Genomic DNA, 24,529 nt, shown 5'->3' with positions numbered 1-24,529 from the left:
CCAAATATGACTCCTTCTCTTCTGAGCATTGTAGTTAGCCCGTAGTGCACTTCTGGTCAACTTATGGGGTACCTCCATACTCAGAAGAGATGGGGTTACAAATTTTTGGGGGTATTTTATGCTATTAACCCTTGCAAAAATGTGAAATTTGGGGGGAAACACATTTTAGTGAATTTTTTAAATCTTTTTACACATGCAAAAGTCGTGAAACACCTGTGGGGTATTAAGGCTCACTTAATTCCTTGTTACGTTCCTCAAGGGGTCTTGTTTCCAAAATGGTATGACATGTGTGTTTTTTTTTTGCTGTTCTGGCACCATAGGGGCTTCCTAAATGCAACATGCCCCCCAAAAACCATTTCAGAAAAACGTACTCTCCAAAATCCCCTTGTCGCTCCTTCGCTTCTGGGTATAGGCTCCGTGAATACATTTGCTTACTCTGTCGATGACAGAGAGGATCCTTGGATGTTACACCAAAGATGCTTCTTTTTTACATGCTCCATCTATTATGGACTTGAAAAGACAATATGAGAATGAGTCTAAAAGATTATTGTCACTTAAACTGCATGCTACCACCCTGAGCAAATATTATCGAGCTCAACGTATACCCCGGGTTTTACGCTCTCAACCTGGCAACAACTCATATTCCACAGATCCGGACTACAGGACTAAATATGAATTAATTTCTAACCGATATGCACAAGATCTAATATTACTTAACATTGAATTTCTGCACAAGGACATCGCTAATACTCAACTTAAGCTGACTAAGCTTGGAGAGACACTGATGACTGCTAATAAAGAAGATTTTGAGGCTCTGGTAGCTTAAACAGACAACCTTTTTGAACAAATTTAAAGGTGAGATTGAACTGGTGAAACAACATAAATGGCACAGTGACACCATTGATTACACCTCTGGAGGTATTTATACATGGTCTGCCAATACTTTTAATAATACATCTACTAAAAAACTAAAGAAAACTAAGGAACAAAAAGGATAATTTGAGTGAAAGGATCTCCAGCAATATGGACACTGACCATCCTACAAGTTCTAATACTGCTTTTTTAGGGCAGGACGATTCCTCAAACATAAATCCACCCGCAGAGGAGGGAAAAGACACAGACGTGCCCAAAAAAACTTGTGCGCAGAAGAAGGATCGCATGGGACAACAGAAACTCCAATTCAACAAGAAGAACTAGAAGAACCAGCACTTACAGTAAATATATCTTCTACCAAATTATCACAATCTCAACTTGACTTACTATCCAGGGGCCTCAGTTTCTGCCCTAGTGCAGCTACTGATTGGTTCCAATTTGAACTGGATTTGATACAATTTTTTCGCAGGTTGAAATTAAAGATCTGGTTTTTCCAAAACCCATATAGGGGGAAGAGACTATGTACCTACTGATTTTGATGTTGGGGATGGTTTTGCTTTTTCTGACTTTAATCTAAGTATGCCTAGTAACTTTAACCCGGTTGTCCAATGTAAAGCACTTATTTAGAATTAAATAGACATGAAATTTCGGTCATCAAGGATACATTGTCTACTTACAGATACTCTAATTTAACCAAACAACAACTTACTGCTCTCAATTCCCTTATCCATAATCAAAATCTGGTGGTCAAGCCTGCAGACAAGGGCGGAGCGATTGTGGATAGGGGGAAATATATATTGGAAGCAGACAATTAAAGGACATTAATACTTATCAAAAGCTTAATACAGACCCTATACAATCAATCAGTTTGAAAATTAAAAGAACTTTGGATGAAGCCCTACAAACACATTTGATTGATGAAGCCTTGTATAAATTTTTGCTAATCTCTCACCCAGTTACTCCAGTCTTATATTTGCTCCCAAAGATCCACAAGTCACTGGTGGACCCCCCGGGCAGGCCTATAGTTTCTGGCCGGGGACGGTCACCAGTGGGTTGTCGATCTTTGTGGAGCAAATTCTCCGTCCATATGCGCAAAAAGCAAAGTCTTACCTACAAGATACATCTGATTTTCTCAAAAAAAATAGCAGATATCCGTATTCCACCCAATACTGTGGTCGCCACATTGGACGTCGTCAGCCTGTATGCCTCCATCCCGCATGATGGGGGTGTGCAGGCTGTGAGGTCCAGTGTGGAGAAAGATTTTTCTCCTCAAAAAACTGATTTCATTATTTCTTTTCTAGATCTGATCTTGAAGAATAATTATTTTTTATTTAAGGACCGTTCTTTTCTACAGACCTCCGGTACCGCCATGGGCACGAACAAGGCTCCCACGTATGCCAACGTGTTCATGGCGGTATTGGAGGAAGCGTATGTCTATGTGTCCCACCACTCTAGCAAATTCCTGGGGTGGTGGCGATACATAGACAACATTTTTTTTTATTTGGACAGGGACCATGGATGAACTACATGTTTTCCATGAGTATTTGAACTCGGTTAATGATCACATTCAGTTTACACTACATGCATCATATACCTCTGTTAATTTCCTGGACACGGTTGTCATCGTTTCAGATGATAAACTAACCACAGATTTGTTTACTAAAAGCACGGATAGGAACTCTACCTTACATTTTTCCAGCTGTCACCCCCGCCCGATGGTGCGTTCTCTACCGTATAGCCAAATGCTGAGGGCAAGACGCATCATCGAAGCGGAGGAGAAGGTGACACCAGCATTGGATTGGATGATCACTAATTTCTCCAAGCGTGGTTATCCAAGAAATTTACTTTCTGAAAGCAGAGACAAGGTAATCAAACGCCAAAACGTAGAGATGAGGGAGTGAGGGTCCCTTTCGTCTCTACGTTTGGGGAACATTCTAAAAAGATTGCCAGTGCCCTGAATAAGCACTGGCATATTACAGACAAGTTTTCCTAACATTAGGGAATTCAAAGAGAGACCGTTAATATCTTATCGATGCCTGCCCAATCTAAAGGATAGGTTGGTAAAAAGCAATGTCTCATTAAGACAAAGAACTCAAAAGGGCTCTGGCATCCCGTCTGGTACTAGTATAGGAATTCTCTGCCTGTGGTTTGTTGCGGCTCATGCCTTGTATATCATTGTCAACCTTTATATATAATGTGCATTGTGCTTAACCCCTTAAGGACCAATACAAATAAACCTGCACGCCCCTGAAAGACCAGGCCTGTTTTTTCAAATCGGGGATGTCTGTCTTTATTAGAGAATAACTCTGGTATCGTTTTGCCAATCACGATAATTCTGACATTGTTTTTTTGTCACAAGTTGTCCTTCATGTGCATAGTAAAAGTAAGCCGATATCATTTGTAGTTTTTTTTTTATAATGCAAAAAATCATGAAATTTTTACAAAAAATTACGATTTTTTGCTATTTTAACACTAATAGGGTGCATATATTTATACATACTGACCAAATAGTTTATGAAACTTATACTTTCAGATGTCTACTTTATTTTGACGTCATTTTTTTTTGTTTTTTATTAACATTTTAAATTAGTTAGAAGCCTAACAATTTTACTTGAAATTTTGAAAATTTGAAAAGTGCATCTTTTTTTGTGTGCTATGCAAGGTTTGCAGAAATTAAAAGGTAGTAGAACATAGGAACACCCCCCCCCCCCAAATGACCCCATTTTAAAAACTAGACCCCTTAAGGTATTCACTAGGGGGTACAGTGAGTATTTTAATACCATAGTTTTTTTGGCAGGAATTATTACAAAGTCAGTGTTAAAAATTCGAAATTTGCAATTTTTCACAAATGCATCATTTGGGGGGCATATTTTTTTGTACATCACTTCTGATATTGAAAGAAATGCACCCTATATTTTATTTAGCTGCTTGTCCCATGTTCGGAAATACCCCCGCTTTGGCCATATATGGTTCCTTGGCCGCGTGGTAGGACTCAGAAGGAGAGGAGCGCCATTTGGCTTTCAGGGCAGAACAGTACCCCCACCCCCACAAGTGACCCCATTTATATACCGCACTCCTACAAGTTATTGTCTGCACCAGGGACCACTCTGATTAGTCCTTGGTCGGCTGGGGGTATAACGCGTCTGTCTGTGACAGTTAAGGCTCCTGATGGATATATCCGCCATGTTCTGGGAATAAGCACCCGCTCATGGCGAATATATCCATCACTGCTGCGGCTGGGTAGCTCAGTGTGTCCGCTCATCACTGCTGGCGGGAAATCCACCACTATGAGTGGACACACAAAGCTACCCAGCCGCAGCAGGGAGCTCATTACCGTGACTGCTGCATAATGTGTAGGATCACATGGTGGACATCCGCAGCATATTACATGCTGGGGATGTCCGCCAATGCGATCCTACACATTATGCATTTTTTTTAATTAGATTAATTTAATAAATGTATTTTTAATATATATATATATATATATATATATATATATATATATTTATTTTTTTTACACTTTTATTACTCTTTTATTTTATTATTTATTTTTACACTTTTTAATGCTTTGGAATACTTAGTATTCCAAAACATTATAGTTATATGCTGCCTGCCAGTTTTCACTAGCAGGCAGCATATTAGGACGTGCCTCTGGCACGTCCTTTCAGGCAATACCCAGGGCAGACCTGGGGGTCTTTGTAGGACCCCCGGCTGCCCAGGTATGAACAGCATCGCGCTGCGGGGTGCTGCAGAGGAGACAGAGGGAGCCCCCTCCCTCTGTCAGAACTCCTTACAGCGCGCGGTCACTTCTGACCGCGGCTGTAAGGGTTAAACTGCCGGGAGTGAAGTGAACTTCACTCCCGGCAGTGCGGCAGGTCCCGGCCAGCCGCGTATTACCCGCAGCACCCCGCGATCGCGATGCGGGGTGCTGCAGGAGTGACAGAGGGAGCTCCCTCCCTCTGTCATAACACTTACAGCCCGCGGTCACTTCCGACCGCGGCTGTAAGGGTTAAAACTGCCGGGACCGAAGTTTACTTCGGTCCTGGCAGTGCAGCAGGGTCCCGGCTGTGTGATACAGCCGAGCCCCTGCCGCGATCTCGTGGGTGCACTGGGCAGCACCCACGAGAATAATGGACGAGTCCGTGGTCGTTATCGGGTTAAGGAGGGTCACTGGTCATTTATTTAGTGATTGCTTCATGCTTATTTGTTTCCACAGTCAGTTCTGTTTATATATTACCTGTACCTTGTTAGACGGGATTGTGTGGAGGGGGGGGGGGGGGGGGTTGGGGGTTCATGGCCCCTCTCCCATGTTGTGTACTCTAGTTTATAGAGTTTTTAAATGATTTTAGCCTTGCTCTTTTTCTCATGTTATGACATTATTTAATAAAGTATACACATTTTTCATAATTGGTGTGCGCTTCTTTGTAGTGGTTACTAGTGTTGGCTTAGAAAGTACTCAAAAGGTACATGACGGTGGAGGGTAAGGGCTCTTACCCCTGCCATCAGTGCATTTCATCCTGTGACTAAACAGATAGATAACATAGTTAGATGTACACGTCAAGTAGTATTTTAATTTATATATGTCCTGAAGTGCCCATGTGGTCTCCTCTATGTTGGGGAGGCCACTTAGGACTTCAGGACTAGATTCAATCAACATCGGCATAGTATCCGTAAAAAACGTCTGGACCTTCCTGTGTCCAGACATTTTGTGGAAGCCCAACATGAGGAGAGCGACCTCAAGTTTGTCCTTATCGATCACATTCCACCCCTGAAACGGGGAGGGGATAGTGAGGGCATTCTGAAATGGAGGGAGTTGCAGTCGATCCATAAATTACAGACACTCCAACCTAGGGGTCTGAATGTAGATTTCACTGTAACTCCCCAAGTTTATAATGCATGATCACACAGATGTAATAATGTAATGTATCAGAATATGGTAGAAAATAGGTGATAACTGACGGTGTGGGTCCTCTATATATATGTAATGCGACACAGTGTGCATTGTGATTTGTGATCCGTAGATAGATATTTATATTTGATGGATTGTTACCATTAATAAATTAATCTAATTATATCTCTTTGTATTAATATTTTAGGAAGAAGGCCGGATATATGATCAAGACTCCGCATCAAGTTTTGTTTAATGTTCAGTAACACTTTTTAATTTATATATTGAATATATTCACTACACTGTACACTTAATGTTGGCACAATGATGGAGCGAATAGGCAGCACAGACTGTTAGTTTCCCTCTTAAAAAATATTTATTATTTTGTTAATAACTTCTTTATTTTTTATTTTCTATTATCACTTTGTATTATTTTGTTTATATCTATTTTTACCTTTTTTATTTTCTCCAATTAAGTATATTTATTTCTTTATTTCTTAATCTTTCTGGTGATAATTTATTACCGGCCTGTGATCTGGAGCTTGCATGTGAAGTACTGAGACACCTCCGTGAACAAGACTTGGACCCCCCACATATGAATGGCTTGAGAGATATATCCCCCTTTTAACCAGGACAACAACTTGGAGTCATTAGTTTGATCCTGGTTGCTATGGGTTACCCCAGGTCAACGGTAGATTAGGTGTTAACCTACTAGCGCATATGAATCGTACATGGCACGGAAAGCAAACTAATGTTTGTGCACTTGTAATAGTGCCTGAATAACTATTCTTTTTATTATTTTATATTTACTTTTATTCCATTCCCTTAATTAACATGGTCTGTATAATTCGCATTTTCTATGGCGCATGCGTCGGGATGCTAATCCCGCTGCGTGTGAGCTGTGGAATCTGTGAGTCAGGTGATCGCTCAAGGGCTGTCATGTGCTTGCCACGTAATAGCTCCTGATTTGCTGCCAACACTATACACATCTATGCCCGATCAGGTGACCACAGTGAAGGAGTTTGGGAGAATGACGTTGCGGCACCTGATTGGACATAGGATTACACTGCTCGAGTTACTATGACAACACAGGACGTGGCGTTCGCCGCAGTACACTCAGCCAAGCGCCATTATGGGCACGAAATGCACGCGATGGGGAGTCTTGCTAATATCCCGCCTTCCCCTAATGTATATATTATTCTAATGAATTAAAGCAGGTGTTAATAATTATGTATCATGATAACCACTCTGATTTATGTTTACTGTACACAGTGACAGTAATTTTAATCTACACTATCAATTACTGGATGTTGGTTATATCCCCTATGCACATTTCTATACACTGCACTGTATATTTATTGTCACTTTTAATTGTTGCTTATGTAATTTTGTATTATTGATTGATGCACATTTGTATTTATATCACGTTGGATCACTGTCATTTGGCTTGAGAATGGTGGTGTGAGAGCACCGAAACGTTGCTTCTGTTCACTGAATAAACCACAGTTGTATTTTGCACTAAATTTGTGTGCTGCAGTCGCCTTTACTTGTTTGTGTATAATATATATATATATATATATATATATATATATATATATATATATATATATATATATATATATATACACACACACACACACACACACACACACACACACACACACACACACACACACACACACACACACACACACATACATATACACACACATACATATACACACATATATACACACAGTCATGGCCATAAATGTTGGTACCCCTGAAATGTTTCTAGAAAATGAAGTATTTCTGTATAAGGATTGCAGTAACACGTTTGCTATACACGTTTATTCCCTTTGTGTGTATTGGAACTAAACCAAAAAAGGAGAAAAAAAATAAAAAAGCAAAATATGTCACACCAAACTCCAAAAATGGGCTGTACAAAATTATTACACCTCTCAGCCGGAATGTTAGACCACTCTTCCTTTGCAAACTGCTCGAGGTCTCTCTTTTTGGAAGGGTGCCTTTTCCCCCCCAACAGCAATTTTATGATCTCTCCACAGGTGTTCAATGGGATTTAGATCTGGACTCATTGCTGACCACTTCAGAACTCACCAGCACTTTGCTATCCATTTCTGGGTGCTTTGATGCATGTTTGGGATCATTGTCCTGCTGGATGACCCAGGATCTGAGACGCAAACAGAACTTTCTGACACTGGGCTGTACAGTGTGACCCAAAATCCGTTGGTAATCCTCAGATTTCATGATGCCTTGCACATTCAAGGCATCCAGAGACAGCAAAAGCAACCCCAAAACATAATTGAACCTCCACCATATTTCAGACAGTTCTCGTCTCTTTCTGTTGTCTAAACTTAGTGTGGCCACACACAGACAAACACACAATGCAAAAGACTAAGTGAACTTCTCTCCTTTTAATCTGCTTTCAGGTGTGATTTTTTTTATATATATTGCCCACACCTGTTACTTAGTAAGAGTTAATAAGGTTGAGAAAAAAAAAAAAAAAAAAGACCAGAGTCCATCAAGTTCAACCTATATGCCAAATGAGACCCTACTGAGTTGATCCAGGGGAAGGCAAAAAAAAAAAAAAAAAACCCTCATTCTAGGAGGTAAAAATTCCTTCCCGACTCCAAAATATGGTAGTCAGAATAAATCCCTGGATCAACATTCTGTCCCTATAAATCTAGTAAACATAACCAGCATGTTATAAATCTCCAAAATGCATTGAGACCCCTTTTGAATTCTCAATGACCACCTCATCTGGTAGAGTTCCATAGTCTCACTGCGCTTACATTAAAGAACCTCCGTCTGTGCTTGTGTAGAAAACTTCTTTCCTCAAGACGTAGAGGATGCCCCGTTATAGATACAGTCCTGGTTATAAATAGACCATGGGCGAGATCTCTGTACTGTCCCCTGATATATTTATACATAGTTATTAGGTCGCCCCTAAGCCTTTTTCTAAACTAAATAACCCCAATTCTGCTGATCTTTCTGGGTACTGTAGTCCTCCCATTCCCCGTATTACTCTGGTCACCCATCTTTGAACCCTCTCCAGCTCCACAATATCTTTCATGTACACTGGTGCCCAGTACTGTACACAGTGTTCCATGATTTGTACAGTGGTAGAATTATTTCCTTGTCGTGGGCATCTATGCTCCTATTGATGCACCCCAGGATTTTATTTGCCTTGGAAGCAGCTGCCCAACACTGGTCACTACAGCTAAATTTACTATTAACTAAGACTCCCAAGTCCTTTTCCACATCAATCGTCCCAAGTGTTCTCCCATTTAATACATAATCCCAGCCCGGATTATTCTTCCCCATGTGCATAACCTTACACTTATCAGTGTTGAACCTAGTCGGCCACTTCTCAGCCCAAACCTCCACCCTATCCAGATCCATTTGTAACAGTGCACTGTCCTCTATAGTGTTTACCGCTTTACAGAATTTAGTATCATCTGCAAAGATTGCTACTTTACAATTCAACCCCTCTACAAGGTCATTAATGAATATATTAAATAGAAAAGGACCCAAGACTGACCACTAGTAAGTCACTCAATCAGAATAAGTACCATTAATAACCACCCTCTGTTTCCTATCACTGAGACAGTTACTTGCACACATTCTCCCCCAGCCCAATCCCTCTCATTTTATGCACCGATCTTATATGGCACCATATTAAATGCTTTGGAAAAATCCAGATATACGACATCCAGCGATTGCCCCTGGTCCAGTCTGGAGCTCACCTCTTCATAAAAGCTTATCGGGTTAGTTTGACAGGACCGATCCCTCGTAAAGCCATGCCGATATGGAGTCACACATTTGTTTTTAATCAACCTACTCCAAAATAGCATCTTAGAAAACCCTCAAAAATGTACATAGAGATTAAACTAACAGGCCTATAATTCCCTGAGTCACCTTTTGACCCTTTTTAAATATTGGCACTACATTTGTCATGCGCCTGTCCTGGCGAACAGTCCCTGAATATTAAAAATAGACAGACCCCTAGTACATTACTTAATTCCTTTAGAACACAGGGGTGAATGCCATCTGGACCTGGTGATTTGTCTATTTTGATTTTCTGTAGGCGGCACTGTACTTCTTCCTGGGTTAGACAGGTGACCTGTACAGGGGCGTTTACCTTCTCGCTTTATTTCATTTCACCTGGCATTAAATTTTCCTCAGTGAATACAGTGGAGAAGAATTTAATATATTTGCTTTTTCCTGATCCCAGTTTTGAAGGGCCTACACTTTCATTTTTAACCTTTTTGCTATTTATATAGTTAAAGAACATTTTGGGGTTAGTTTTCCTCTGTTTGGCAATGAGTCTGACTGTCTATTTTTCGCTGCTTTTTTTCTTTACATATTCTACATTTTTCTATATAGCTTTTAATGCTTCTTCACTGTCGTTGTTTTAGTAGTTTAAATGCTTTGTCATTTTTTGCCCCCTTAACATTTTTATTCATCCATATTGGTTCTCTTTTATTACCATAAGGTACATCTTATAGTGAGAATTTAAGATTTTTTAAAAGTCTCCGATTTAGTGTCTGTATTCTTGTTTTTGAGGACATTATCCCTTTTATATTGTTAAGGGCTTCTCCTAGTTGATCAAACTTTGCCTTCCTAAAGTTCATTGTTTTTGTGACCCCTCGCAAGATTCCCTTATTGAAGAACAAGCTATAATGTATCATATTATGATCACTATTTCCTAGGTGTCCTACTTGCACATTAGTTACTCTGTCAGGCCTGTTGGTTAATATTAAGTCTAGTAGGGCACTCCCTTTGGTCGGACCCTGCACCATTTGGGACAGATCATTGTCTTTAGCTATAGTCAGAAACCTGTTTCCTTTATGAGATTCACAGGTCTCAGTCTCCCAAATTATATCAGGATAAAGTCCCCCATTATCACCTTGTTCTTATTTGTTGCCTTGTTTATTTGCTTCAGTAATTGATCTTCTGGCTCTACCATTATGTTTGGTACCCCTATCAGAATTTTTTTTACTTTTATCTCCATATATATATTTCTACCCATAATGACTCCACATTATCTTTTCCCTCCCGTATATCCTCCCGCAGTGCGGCCTTCAGACTGGATTTTACATAAAGACAAACTCCTCCCTTTCCTTTTTGTCCGATCCTTCCTGAATAGACTAACTCTGTATGTTGACCACCCAGTCACAGGTATAGTCTAACTCACTTGCCCCAGGTGAGTTTAAAAGGAGCATCACATGCTTTAAATAATTTTTCCACAATTTTGAAAGGGTGCCAATAATTTTGTCCAGCCCATTTTTGGAGTTTGTTGTGACATTATGTCCAATTTGCTTTTTCCTTTTTTGGTTTAGTTCCAAAACAAAAAGGAAATAAGCATGTGTACAGCAGAACATGTGTTACTGCAACCCTTTTCTGTGAGAAATAGTTAATTTTCTAGAACAACAAAGAGAAAATAGGTAAGGCACAATGGAGGACTTCTAGTCCAAATTGGGTGCACAGGCTCCAAGGGTCCGACTCAAGATCCCAAGTAACTTAAGAATGCAAGGAAGAAGCGGCACTCCAGGGATTATAATCCAAGAAATAATTTATTCACCCATCAGTGAGATGCAACGTTTCGATCCACAATCCGGATCTTTATCAAGCAGATCCGGATTATGGATCGAAACGTTGCATCTCACTGATGGGTGAATAAATTATTTCTTGGATTATAATCCCTGGAGTGCCGCTTCTTCCTTGCATTCTTTAATTTTCTAGAAAAATTTCAGGGGTGCAAACATTTATGGCCATTACTGAATATACACATAATATATCACACACACACACACTGCAAAGAACATGATATGCTATTAACAGTCATGTTCACAATGGCATATGAAAGCCAGAAGGTAGAGCTGTAGAAACATGTAACAAAAATATTAAACAAGTATAAAGGAACAGAGGTCCCAGGATAAAGGAATGTTGTTTAGTATTATATGTACTGTTATCCTTTCTCTTCCTACCACCATAAAATATAAATAAGTAAATCTTTACACAGTATAAACATACACCACATGCAGGACGGGATGAAGGCCCCATACAGCTAGACATGTGTTCCTTTCACCAAAACTCTACATGTGCTTTTTAAAATGGTGAGTTGTGTAATGAAACCATTTAGCGCCAATGAAATGGGAACAAGAATTCGAAAGAGTGACCAGTCTGATAGCCAATGAATGATGTGGCAGCAGATGTACATGTCCTGACTGGACAAGAAATAGAAGCACCAGACTGTTTCATGATTCAGGTTTAAAACTTTTATTCTCATTTCAAAGTTAGCAGCCTCAGGTTTATATTTCACATATTAAAACAAGAACTATGCCCCCTGTTTCACGGTCAGACAATTGCAAATGCAATCTGTAAGCAGATAGCCATGTGTATATGTGAATTATGAGCAAACGGCATGTCAGACAGATTGTCTGTTACACATTACAAACACTGTGCAGGGACAGTGGCTGGAGGATGGAGGAGCTGCTGCTACAAAAAAAAAGCTATACATATTAAAGAAAGGGTTTCTTTTTTATTTCAACAAGCATAGACATTTGTTATATTTCACAAGATAAATATTCCAAATTGAAACTAAATCAGCAATTTCTACAGTATGTCAATTAAAATGGGCCCTCAGACATACAGAATGAGAAAAATCTGACAAGTGTCTATTTACAAAAATCCTAAAGTGAGTTTACACATTATACTTTGTCCTTGGGTTTTCCTCAAACTATTCTCATACATTTAGAATCACTCTGTGGCCATTTCACCTTCAGTGCTGGAAGGATTTTATTTTTTAACTTTCCAGCAGCTTTTGCAAATAAGAATACCTGAACCCACCCCCCAGAAGTTAAGGAATTATATACAAACATAAAAAGGAATAAATTCTGTGCAAAGGAAAACCCTTGTTTAAAGAAAATAAAAAAAAGTTGTCACTTGTTAGATAAAGCTATGCTGTGTCATGTACTTGATTCTTATCCAGGTGAATATTTACTACCACACAGAGTAACATCTAGAATGCAAGGCACAAATGCATTCAACGTTCCATGCTACAGTGCAGGAAGACCCTTAACAGAATAGGAAGAGAGCTGTTCTAGAGACATAAGACAATTGGCATTAAAAGCTAACTTGGTTAAGAGAGCTGATATTTTACCAGATGGCAGGTACTTTGAAGGTCTGAGCGGCACTAACTAATTAACTGTCACACCTAAAAGAAAAAAAGGACTTTAAAATATTTAAAAGAATATTTAACTCCTGCTTTCAACACAAACCAAAGTAATAAACTGATTTACAAAAAACACTGCATGGACTATGACAGAATACCCTCTCAATAACTTATAAGTGCTTAGCACAAAGAATTTGGATACCAATAACTAATACTTTTCCTTCTCCTTTAGCACAGAAGATGCCTGCTCTAACACAATGCCTACCTGACTGCCATGTTGCAGGAGCAAATCAACCACTGTGGAAGGGTGTCTGGGTACAGCTGCTGGATGAAGGCCAAAAATGCTGCATCCATCCCTTAACTAACAACTAGGGTCAGGCTCTGGAAAAGTCTGCAATGTCCACAGCCTAGTGGAATGTCTGCAAACACCATGTGTTTCATATTCCAATACTGTCATCTCAATGTTATTGTAAGCCCTGGTGTAAGGGTGGTATTGTGTATCTTGAGCATGAGAGAGACTATTCAAGGAAAAGAAATCCAAAACTCTTGCAATGTTTTTCATTTTTAACTTGAACTGAGTCTTGCAGTAGAGTGCTGTCCGCGGCCTACAGCTTTTGTGTATGCTAGCTGGGAAGTCATATGTATTTCTACCAAAGTATTACCTTAAGTTTTTAAAATGACAGCACAAAATCCTCAATCCTTACTTATGTAATGATCAGATTAACTTTAGAACATAGTAAGCTACAAGTCTCACTGGTGGGTGTGGGACAAGAACCCTGCAGTTAGGTGACATAGGTTAAACGCATGCATAATGCAATTAGAACCCAGGAAAGCACAAGGTGAGAAATTAAATGGTGTCTATTTACAAGTATGTGCTACGCTGGCAATGCTGTCATATGGCCAGAGGATTTAAGGAAGTCTAACCAGCACAAATTGTCATACAAAAAAAGAGATCTGTAGGCAAAGACAATAAGCATAAAATGTACCACTGGATATATTTAAGGCTGATCCTGTAATTAAACCTTGACTTAAAATACAAGTGATTCTCACAATGATCCCGCTTGAAAAGTCTAGTAACTAAGTACTAAGGTGATCTTCATAGGCATCATTCCAGCACTGAGCATTTGTTTTAGGTTCTGCTCCAGCAGGGGTGTAAGGAATGCCATCCTTGCAAAGTAGATGTTCCATCCGTAGGGAAATGCAACACTTTCATTAAGTTGTTTTACCTTGTGGACCACATTTCACATGAATCATTGAGTTTCGTGAGGGAGAATTAGAAATGTTTCATTTTAACAGAACAACTCAAAGCACCACTCAAAAAGTGGCCATATTTTTCTTTATTCTCTTTCTCCAAGCCTATAATTGGTGGCTGCTTAGTAGACAGTTTATAGCAACCTGTTTACACAACACTTTCCCTGTTGCCAGACACCAGTACAGCTCTGCGACAGATGGGACAAGTAGAGTTTTCAGAAAGCCAGCGATCGATACAGTGGACATGATACTCATGTGAACAAGGGAGCTTGCGTAACTTGTTCCCTTCTGTGTACTCAGTTATGCATACACTGCATGTTTTCAGGGCATCGTTTTCACCATAATTACGGGTTGACAGGTTGTCAATTTGTTCTTTGGTGAGTCCCCTTGGTTGATCATCATCTTCATTGAGCAAGAAAAACTGGGCCAACCTAAGAAATGGCAGAGATCCACTTTCTTCAAAGGTAACAGATCCCCTGTTATTACGGACTTCCCTCCGACCCCCAGAGGTCGAAACAATTTCTGCATTAGCATCATCAGCTTCCACAACAGGGATGGGTGGTTCTACAGGCTCTGGTGCAGCAGCTGGAGGTGGTCTGGCATTTGTTGTAACATTGCTCTGGGTTTCAACACCGACTGTTACTGGTTGAGAAGCAGCTGCAGGAGCACCAGGCTCCGCATCATTATCACTATACATGAAGTAACTGAGCTCCCCAAAACCAGTCATTATCTGCCTTAGCATGGTCTGGATAGCAACGGAGGTGGTCTCACTCAGGCCTGTGTTTAGTATCCTACGAATTGGGATTCTGATAGTACTGACATATGTCCTGACTCCAGCTCGCTCTGACCGTGAGAAAGTGCGACGGAATCCTCCCCTTTCGCTCTCATAAGTAACTGTATTGTTAGGGGTCTGAGAGCGTGAGCGTGTCCGGTTTGCAATGCTATCTCTTTGACGATACTCGCCTGGACGTACCCTCCTAACCTGAAGATCTAAAACTATGGTTGGTGGCCTTTGACCGGTGCCTGTTGATTCTGCATTTTCTGTTGTCTCTGTGGGAGGAGGCTGGGGAGAAGCTCTCGACTCTGGATTTGAAAGCACCACACTGGGATTCTGAGATTCGGTAGCCAATGCTTGTTGCCTGGAAGTTACATGCTGTCTAGTTCTCGAGCTCCCCTCTGCCTCAGGTGAGGAATTACTTAGGTATGCAGTAACAAGCTGCCTGGTTCTAGAGCTACCTTCTGCTTCATCAACAGTGGCAGCATCAACAGTCTGTGAAGAACTATGTTGAGCCCTTCGAGTAGGTTGTTCTATTGGTCGATTCAGAGGTGATCTGCTTCTATCAGTCCTTGCCCGGATCCTTCGCTGATCTGGGCTTCGGCTTCTTGCCCTCCTTTGACCTCTCTGAGGACTTGGCTCCTCTGTAACTACTTGCTCTTGTACCACAACTGGAGGTGCAATTTCTGGTTCAGGCTCCGGCTCTGGTTCAGGCTCCGGTTCAGGCTCTGGTTCAGGCTCCGGTTCAGGCTCTTGCTCAGGCTCCGGTTCAGGCTCTTGCTCAGGCTCCGGTTCAGGCTCTTGCTCAGGCTCTGGTTCCACCTCACCCTGACTGCCAACTTCCATATCTTCAGCTCCATTGGCTTCAGAGGACTGCTCTGCTGAGGGCATATTTTGGTTAGCAGCACTACGATTCACATTTATTTCCAAACTAAACCTAAAATCCCCACTATTGGGATTTGTTCTGCTCACTGCCCTCCATGACTGGTTTCCCCGTTGGCCACTTCTTGTTGTATTTCCAGTCTGTCTGACTGAATTCAGCCAGTCGATTATTGAATCTCCATTGGAAGAGTCTTCAGGTTGCTCCCCTGTAGAAGCTAAAAAAAAAAAAAAAAAAATATAAATTTCTTAATAGGTTAAAAATATAGAGGTACACAGAAAAAAAGACTTGCAGAAAGTGTGCAAATCTAAAACCTAGTACATAAAACAAGTCACATTTAGAAAAAATAAGAGACACAAAATGCCCTTAGAAGTATGTTCTTGTGCCTACTAAAAAGGGGGAGGTGTTTCAGTTACAAAGCACTTGGGCCACTGAAAACCTACGAACTATGGCTGCAGAGATCTCAGGTTTTTTGCAAAAAGCAATAAAAAACTAAAAATGGCGCCACAATGTAATGTTACTAGTGATGAGAGAGCTTACAGTATTTTGATTTGTCACGAACTTCTTGGCTCGGCAGTTGCTGACTTTAGCCTGCATAAATTAGTTCAGCTTTCAAGTGCTCCAGTGGGCTGGAAAGAGTGGACAGTCCTAGGAGAGAGTCTCCTAGGACTGTATCCACCTTTTCCAGCCCACCGGAGCACCTGAAAGCTGAACAAATTTATGCAGGCTAAAGTCAGCAACTGCCGAGCAGTTCGTGACTAATCGAATTACTGTAAGTTTGCTCATCTCTAAATGTGACTTTAGAATTAATGAGTGATGCAAAGTGATAAAAGCAGGCAAGTTCTTCAATGAGACAGTGAAGAACCCCTTCCTGCTACAGAACGTATGCATACATCCTATCTGCCAGTACATTCCCGCGATGGGACGCATGTCTATGTTCTGTTAAACTTTTGCTTTGTGCAATGCAGCAGATAGGTGGAGGGGCTTGTTGGGATCCCATCGTAGGTACAGACACAGATCGCTCTGGTCTAGGCAGTGTTAACCTCATAGATGCTGTGGTCAGTGCTGTCCACAGCATCTATAAAGGATTGACGGGAGGGGGGGGGGGGGGGGGGGGGGGGAAGAAGAGGCTTCCCCTGTAACTGATTGGCAACCCCATGATCTCAACATGGGATCCCGTTGGTTGTCATGGCAGCAGGCGGCCAGCTAATGGCCTCCTGTCTGCCAAGTACAGAAGTCTGTGCGGTCCAGCCACTGGCAGAATCTCATAGGGTGAATGTCAGTCTTATACTATGCTACAGTTTTATGAAAATAAAATGTTTTTCAATAACTGAAGTGTAAAAAAAAATAAATAAATGCCCCTTTCCTAATAAAGCCCTGTAATAAATAATATATATATATATAACAAAGAAAAAATAAACCTAATGCCTTTATAAAAACAAATAAGTACAACTCGTCCCGTAAAAAATAACTAAAATAAAAATTGTTGTGAAAATAAAATTTCGAAAAAAGCTATTTAAATTGTGAATCACCATAATTGTACCGATACACAGGATAAATATTACATCCAACAGTGAACAGCACAAAAAAGCTAGAAATTGCTGCAGCAACAAAAATTTACCACTGATAAAGTACAATATATCATGGAAAAATACAATGTCAAAGTCGCTGTGATCAGTAAAAGCATGTCAAAGTTATCAACATCTAAAGGGGTTGTCCAAGATTAGAAAAACACCATCTTTCTTGCAAAGCCACCACTCCTGTCCACAAGTTGTGTCTGTTATTACAGCTCAGCTCCATTGAGGTGAATGCAACAGAGTTGCAGTACCAACACACACACACACACACACACACACACACACACACACACACACACACACACACAAGTTTGAACAATTCCACATCCAGTACATGTCTATGAAGAGAGCTTAGTTCCTGGGCCTGCTATATAGTCCATAAGAGCAAACATGCCATATATCACTAAAAGGGTTACATTACCAAAGTGAAACCACCACAAGCTTCCACCTGTGCCTTTTAAAAAATTTGGAGCAAAGCACTTCAACTACTTTACTGAATTACACAAAAAACACCAGGCTGACCCACTTTACTACCATATGTCAACCAGAACAGTAAAAGCTGTCACTTAACCACTCCCACAATAGGACATACGTATATGATCTGTTCTGACAGGTTAGCCAAATAGGATGCATACATACGTCCTGTTGATCTCCTTCCCTGTGTGATGCTCTGCAGGAGATTGGCAGCAGGACACAGCTGTCAATCACAGCCAGGATCCCGTCACAGCTGTCTAAGAGCAGGCTCGCACCGGTCTCAGCAGAATGAACCTGATAGATCTATGGGATTGACAGGGGGAGGGGGTTCCCCTGTACCATACCCCATTGGCAACCCCACAATGCGATTGTTGCTTTGGCAGCTGGAGGAAAGCTGATGGACTCCTATCTGCATAGTACAGCAGCCTGTGAGGTCCAGCCATAGGCTGGATTTCACAGGCTGGGTGTCGTAGTGATACTGACAGCTATGCAGTGCTGCATTACATATGCACTGCAGCATAGTATAACAGTAAAAAAAAGTGAAAAGTTTAAAAGTAAGATGTCCTTCACTAAAAAAAGTGTAAAATAAAAAAAAATGCCCATTTCCCAATTAAGCCCTGTATTCTCACCAAAAAACAATGATCAAAAAGGTAGCATGCATAGCAAAAATGGTGCAGCTCGTCCGGCAAAAATAAGACCTCAAACAGTGCGGTCTGACAAAAATAAAAATATAAAAAAAAAGTTATGGCTGAAGGGAGAAAAAAAGGATTATGATGAGAAAAGGAAAAACCTATATAAATTGGGTATTGCCATAATCGTACCGATCCATAGAAGATAATTTTTACAGCATATAATATGCCATAAAAAAAAAAAAATATAGGAATAAGGGCAACAAAAACAGTAACACTTAACCGGTTGCAACAAAGTAAATGTACATCCTGGTGAGGTGGTACTTAACGCACCAGGACGCACATTTATGTCCTATACATAACCGCGAGCATCAGAGCAATGCCCGGGTCATGTGTGGCAGGTCCCGGGTGCTGATAACAGCCAGGGACCCTCCGGTAATGGTGGACATCCGCGATAGCGCGGCTGTCTGCCATTAACCCCTCAGATGCCATGATCTAACCCCTCAGATGCCACTAAAACGAATGATCGGATCGCCCGCATCGCTGCCGCGGCGATCTGTTCACCCAGAACAGCAGACGGAGGTCCCCTCACCTGCCTTCCATGGGTCTTCTGCTCTGGTCTGAGATCGAGCAGACCAGAGCAGAAGATAGCCGATAACACTGATCAGTGCTATGCCCTAGGTATAGCAATGAACAGTATTAGCAATCGAATGATTGCTATAAATAGTCCCCTATGGGGACTATTAATGTAAAGAAAAAAATAAAATAGAAAAGTCCCCTCCCCCAAATAAAAATGTAAGTTGTCCATTTTTACCCCATTTTACCCCCAAAAAGTGTAAACTTTGTTTTGTAACAAACATATTTGACATAGCCGCATGCGTAAATATCCGAACTATTAAAATGTAATGTTAATTATCCCGTACAGTGAACAGCGTGAATGTAAAAAAACTTAAAATTTATTAACAAATGGATTAAAAGTTATATATGCAAACGTGGTATCAAAAAAAGTACAGATCACTGCGCAAAAAAAGAGCCCTCATACCGTCGCTTATACGGAAAAATGAAAAGTTATAGGTCAGCAAAATAGAGTGATTTTAAACACTCTTTTGGTGAAAAAGTTTGTGATTTTTTTTAAGCTGTATGATTGAAAAGTATGTAATTATGGGTATCATTTTAATCGTATTGACAAACAGAATAAAGAAGACAGGTCTATTTTACCGTAAAGTGTACAGCATGAAAACAAAACCTTCCAAAATTTGCTAAATTGCGGTTTTCTTATCAATTTCCACACAAAGTTTTTTGGTTGCGCCATACATTTTAAAGGTAAAAAAAAAGAGTGATTGTCATTACAAAGGACAACTGGTCACACAAAAAAACAAGCCCTCATACTAGACTGTGGATGAAAATATAAGTTATGATTTTTAGAAGGCAAGGAGGAAAAAACTAAAACCTAAAAATAAGTCCTTGAAGCGGTACTCCGGTACTTGGATATCTTATCCCCTATCCAAAGGATAGGGGATAAGATGCCTGATCGCGGGAGTCCTGCCGCTGGGGACCCCCGTGATCTTGCACGCGGCACCCCAGTTAAAATCAGTACCCGAAGCGTGTTCGTTCTGGGTCTGATTACCGGCGACCATAGAGCCGACTGCGTGACACGTCACGCCTACGCCCCCGTGTAATATCACGCTCCACCCCTCAATGCAAGCCTATGGGAGGGGGCGTGACAGCTATCACGCCCCCTCCCATAGGCTTGCATTGAGGGGCGGAGCGTGACGTCACAAGGGGGCAGAGGCGTGACGTCACACGCCATCGGCCCTGTGGTCGCCGGTAATGAAACCCGGAGCGAACACGCTCCGGGGACTGACTTTAACTGGGGTGCCACGTGCAAGATCACAGGGGTCCCCAACAGCGGGACTCCCGCAATCAGGCATCTTATCCCCTATCCTTTGGATAGGGTATAAGATGTCTAAGTACCGGAGTACCCCTTTAAGGGGTTAGAGATAGGGCCTCTATTGTGTTAAGGCCCAGGGATCATACACTGAACTATCCAGTGGAGGATTGATAAATGGCATTTGTGGAACAACCCTTTAAAATGGCATGTTACGAATGTTCATGTTATGTACCTCTGTTTTCAGCATTGGGTTGAGGTGGTCCTTCTTTAATCTGCTGCAGCCTTCTCAGCAATTCTTCTTTAGTAATTTCCCCTAAAGTAGGGAGCGATACAAGGTAAGGTTATGAAAAATACAGGCTACAAAACTGCAGCAGAACACAGTTTTTTTTTTAAATACCCTAAAAAGGTACATTCACATGTACAGGATCTGCTGCATATATTTGCAGCTGATTTTGCTACCCATTAAAAATAATGGATAGCAAAAGAAGCTGCACAAAATATGCAGCAGATCCTGTAAGTGTGAACGCACCCCAACACAAAGTTCATCATTCAGCTTTATTAAAAAAAAAAAAAAAAAAAAAAAAAAAAAAAAAAAAAAAACACACCACGAAAAGAAACCTCACCAAAATAAGTTATTAAATTCTAAGGCTAAATTCACAATGCCGTTGTGCTCCGTCCCAATAAGGGCCAGGTCGACCAAAAATGGGTCAAAAGCACACCGGAACCCATTGACTTGAATGTGGTCCGTCAGGGATCTGGTAATTGCATGCATGATTTTTTTTTTGTCCGCTTAACTCCCGTCATGCCGATTGACTTGTCAACAGAGCCTGACAGTCGTGTGAACAAGCCCTTAGTTATAAATTCAGTAGGCCTATAATTTTTCTAATTCTCACACCTCATCACTGTCAAAGACAGGATGTGTATAGCGACATCCAGTGTCTCTGAACTGTCTTCAGAACAGGAGTAGGCACATGTATCCAGAGCACAGGAGTAGGAGATGTGGTCATGGGACATGTACAGAAGTAAATTGGTGCAGTGACCCATGACTTAAGAGGGTTGACCGGGGAACTACATTTATCCCTTATTCTGTGTATAGAAGAGAGGAGTCTTATCTGCTGGGGGCCCTGCGATCTCAGAAACAGGACCACGCTACCCAGAGCAACATCCACCCTCGGAGATGGATGTGCAGGTGTGACAGCTTGCTCAGCCAATCAGTGGCTGAGACCAGAGTCCCATCTTAGCCAGTGATTAGCTAAGCAGGCTGTCACTCACATATGTTAGAGTTGGGGGTCACTCTACTCAGAGGATGGGCGAGTAGCCGCTCAGACCTGTGGGCAAACAAACAACAGGGTACCCTAAACTATTTAAGGATAGTAAGTGGTCTTTTTTTTTTTTTTTTTTTAAAAAAGCTTTTAACATTTTTGATATACCCTTCTATTCCAGAGATATGGGGGTTCTGTTTGCCTGACAATTTAGGGAATCAGATAGACACACTTAATTTTAATAATGGGAGTGATCAGGTGATGTGATCCTCAATGTAACACATTCACAAAATGCGATCTCTGCGCTTGTGTATCTCCAGCTCTCCCATAGAGACCAATGGAGGGCTTGTGCTAAGTGCACGATGAGAGCCGGAGCACCAAATCTGAGACTCCAGCAGAATCTCTTCAGCCATCCACACACTATAGCAGTTCAGAGTAGTTTTTCCCCCACAGATTCTCTAATTCAACATGCTAATATTTTTATTCAGAAACTCCTAGTCTTTTGCACAAACGGCAATAAAAGGATTACAGCGTCAATTATTGTGATGGTTTAGTCAAAATTGACCAGGTCGGTTGTACCTGGAGTTCCTAATAAGTTATTATCCCTCATCAATCGGTAGTCCTCTTCATTTAGGTTATTCACAAACTGATAGAAAGCTTCTTCTCTGTCCAGACGGTCCATCTGACTTTGGCGTTGAGAGTCTGACTGTTCAGAGCTTCCTTTCCCAGGTGAATCCGTACTTTCCATTTTTATTGATGAATGTAAAGGCGAATCTGTCTAAATGACAAAAAAATTGTGTGAGTAAAGAGACTTGTTACAGCAGCAATGAGTAGGACCATAGGGGGAGATTTATCAAAACCTGTGCAGAGGAAGAGTGGTGCAGTTGCCCATAGCAACCAGATTGCTCCTCTCTTTTTCAAAGGCCTTTCAAAAATGAAAGAAGCTATCTGAAAGGTTGCTATGGGCAACCCAGCAACTTTTACTTTGGACAGGTTTTAATAAATATCCCCATGGTATCTACCACTATATCAGCGGTACTCAACTAGCGTACCCGGCCAGCGCTTCCCCTATGATACAGGCGGCGCGATTAGCGCTGCCTGCATCATCTGCTCTGGCCAGGCCTGACAAGAGGCGGCCAGAGCAGCGCGGAACCTGAGAAGCAGCAGGACCAGGCCGTCCACAGGGCCAGCCATCTGTGTTCGGCGCCATTAAAGTGAAAGTAAGGATGCAGGGGTCTTGGGGTTGGTGGTGTTAGAGCAGAATGGAATAAATGGGTCTGGAGGGGTAGGTTAAAAGTTTAAAATATGAATGATGCAGGGTTATTGGGGGGGGGGTGTTGTCATTCGGGTTTGAAGGGGATAAAGGGGTCTGGGGGGCATAAGTGAAAATAAGAATGATGCAGGGGCATTGGGGGTGTGGGGAATGTTAGGGCAGAAGGGCATAGAGGGGTCTGGGGTGGGGGCATAAAAGTGAAAATAAGAATGATTCAGGGGCATTGCGGGTGTGGGGAATGTTAGGGCAGAAGGGGATAAAGGGGGGCATAAAAGTGAAAATAAGAATGATTGGTATTGGGGGGGGTGTAAAGAAGAATGATGCAGGGGTCTTAGGAAGTGGAGGGTATTAGGGCAGAAGGGGATGGAAGGGTGGGGGGGGGGTAGAAAAGTTTAAAGAAGAATGATGCAGAGGTCTTAGCGGGTGGAGAGTGTTGGGGCAGAAGGGGACAGGGGAGTCTAGAGGAAGACTTAGGTGTGGGGGGGGGGCAGAGAGGGGTCTGGAAGAGGACCTAGGGGTCTGGGGGGGGGGGGGACTTGAGGCCCATCCACATTGAGGACATTCCTCCGGCGGAATTCTGCTTGTAGCAGAGTCCAAATGTTTTCAATGGTTTTCTGCTGCTCTGTGTATACTCGCCACAGTGGACTTTCCCCAGCAGAATGGAAGTAAACCTCAAGAACGAACATGTTCTTTGGGTGGACGTTCATTCTGTTGGAGGAATTCCACCGGACTGCATTGTCATCTATATAGACGTCGCACATCTGTGCAGTCCGACCGCCAATGGCTTCAGTGGTGCCTGCAGCAAGTGGAAGTTCCACTGACTAAATGTCCACACAGTGTGAAGAAGCCCTTAGGGATCTGCAGAAGGAGAGGAAAATGGGTCTGAGGGGAGTACAGCTGTGGCATCCTGACAAACAGAGGAAACCGTGTCTGGCAGTATTATTTTAGGGGTCACGATGTCTGGCAGTATTATAAATGATTACTGTTGTCATACAGAGGATGAGGATCTACTAACAAAGTAACCAATGATGTGCGGGTCGTCAGACTCTGCAGAGAAGATGGAGCTGAAAGTAGATAGATAAAGACCAGAGTAAGAAGAAAAAGAGACAACAGAGAAGACTTCTCCTGCGAGTCATTATACAATTGTGTATTCTCATGACTGTCCCATCAGAGCTGAAGTCCCTTGTAATTTCTGCAGTGATGATGGGTGACATTGTACCCCAATCTGTGTTACAAAACTACAACTCCCATAATGCCTGAAGCTTTGCAGGCATGATGGGAGTTGTAGCTTTGCACCAGCTGGAGAGCCACTTAAACCGAGGTGATTTTAGAGTATGCAGCCTATTTTAATGGGTGTCTGACTTCTGCAACACCCACTGCAAAAAAAAAAAAAAAAAAAAATGGGGTGCATAGTTCAATATGGCCTAGCCTATTTTTGCTCTCAGTCCGACCCTGGAAGTATGTGTATTACGGGAATTTCCCAACCTTTATCTCTACAGTTGTTTCAAAACTACAGTTCATCATGCTCTTTTGTCTGCATGATGGCAGTTTTAGTTTTGCAACAGCTGGAAAGTTCATA

The 24,529-nt window shown here is 41.6% G+C and overlaps 1 protein-coding gene across 4 annotated transcripts in view; it reads right to left on the bottom strand.

The window, feature by feature from the left end:
* Positions 1–12,027: 12,027 nt before the first annotated feature.
* RLIM (ring finger protein, LIM domain interacting) overlaps positions 12,028–24,529 on the bottom strand; it is a 39,142-nt gene continuing 26,640 nt past the window's right edge. For 3 of the 4 annotated variants that reach the window (XM_056539114.1, XM_056539112.1, XM_056539111.1), the window contains exons 2-4: positions 22,257–22,455; positions 20,648–20,728; positions 12,028–16,061 (exon numbers count right to left, since the gene is read on the bottom strand). In XM_056539114.1, coding sequence (XP_056395089.1) covers positions 14,338–16,061; positions 20,648–20,728; positions 22,257–22,425 — 1,974 coding nt within the window. In that variant the 5' untranslated portion in view covers positions 22,426–22,455 and the 3' untranslated portion in view covers positions 12,028–14,337. The remainder of the gene's footprint in view (positions 16,062–20,647; positions 20,729–22,256; positions 22,456–24,529) is intronic. The other variant, XM_056539113.1, reaches the window with a different exon arrangement.

This window comes from Hyla sarda, chromosome 9, assembly GCF_029499605.1.
Source record: "Hyla sarda isolate aHylSar1 chromosome 9, aHylSar1.hap1, whole genome shotgun sequence".
Lineage (NCBI taxonomy): Eukaryota > Metazoa > Chordata > Amphibia > Anura > Hylidae > Hyla > Hyla sarda.
Note: the sequence above shows the minus strand (reverse complement) of the source record. Positions and strands in the feature narration are given on the sequence as shown.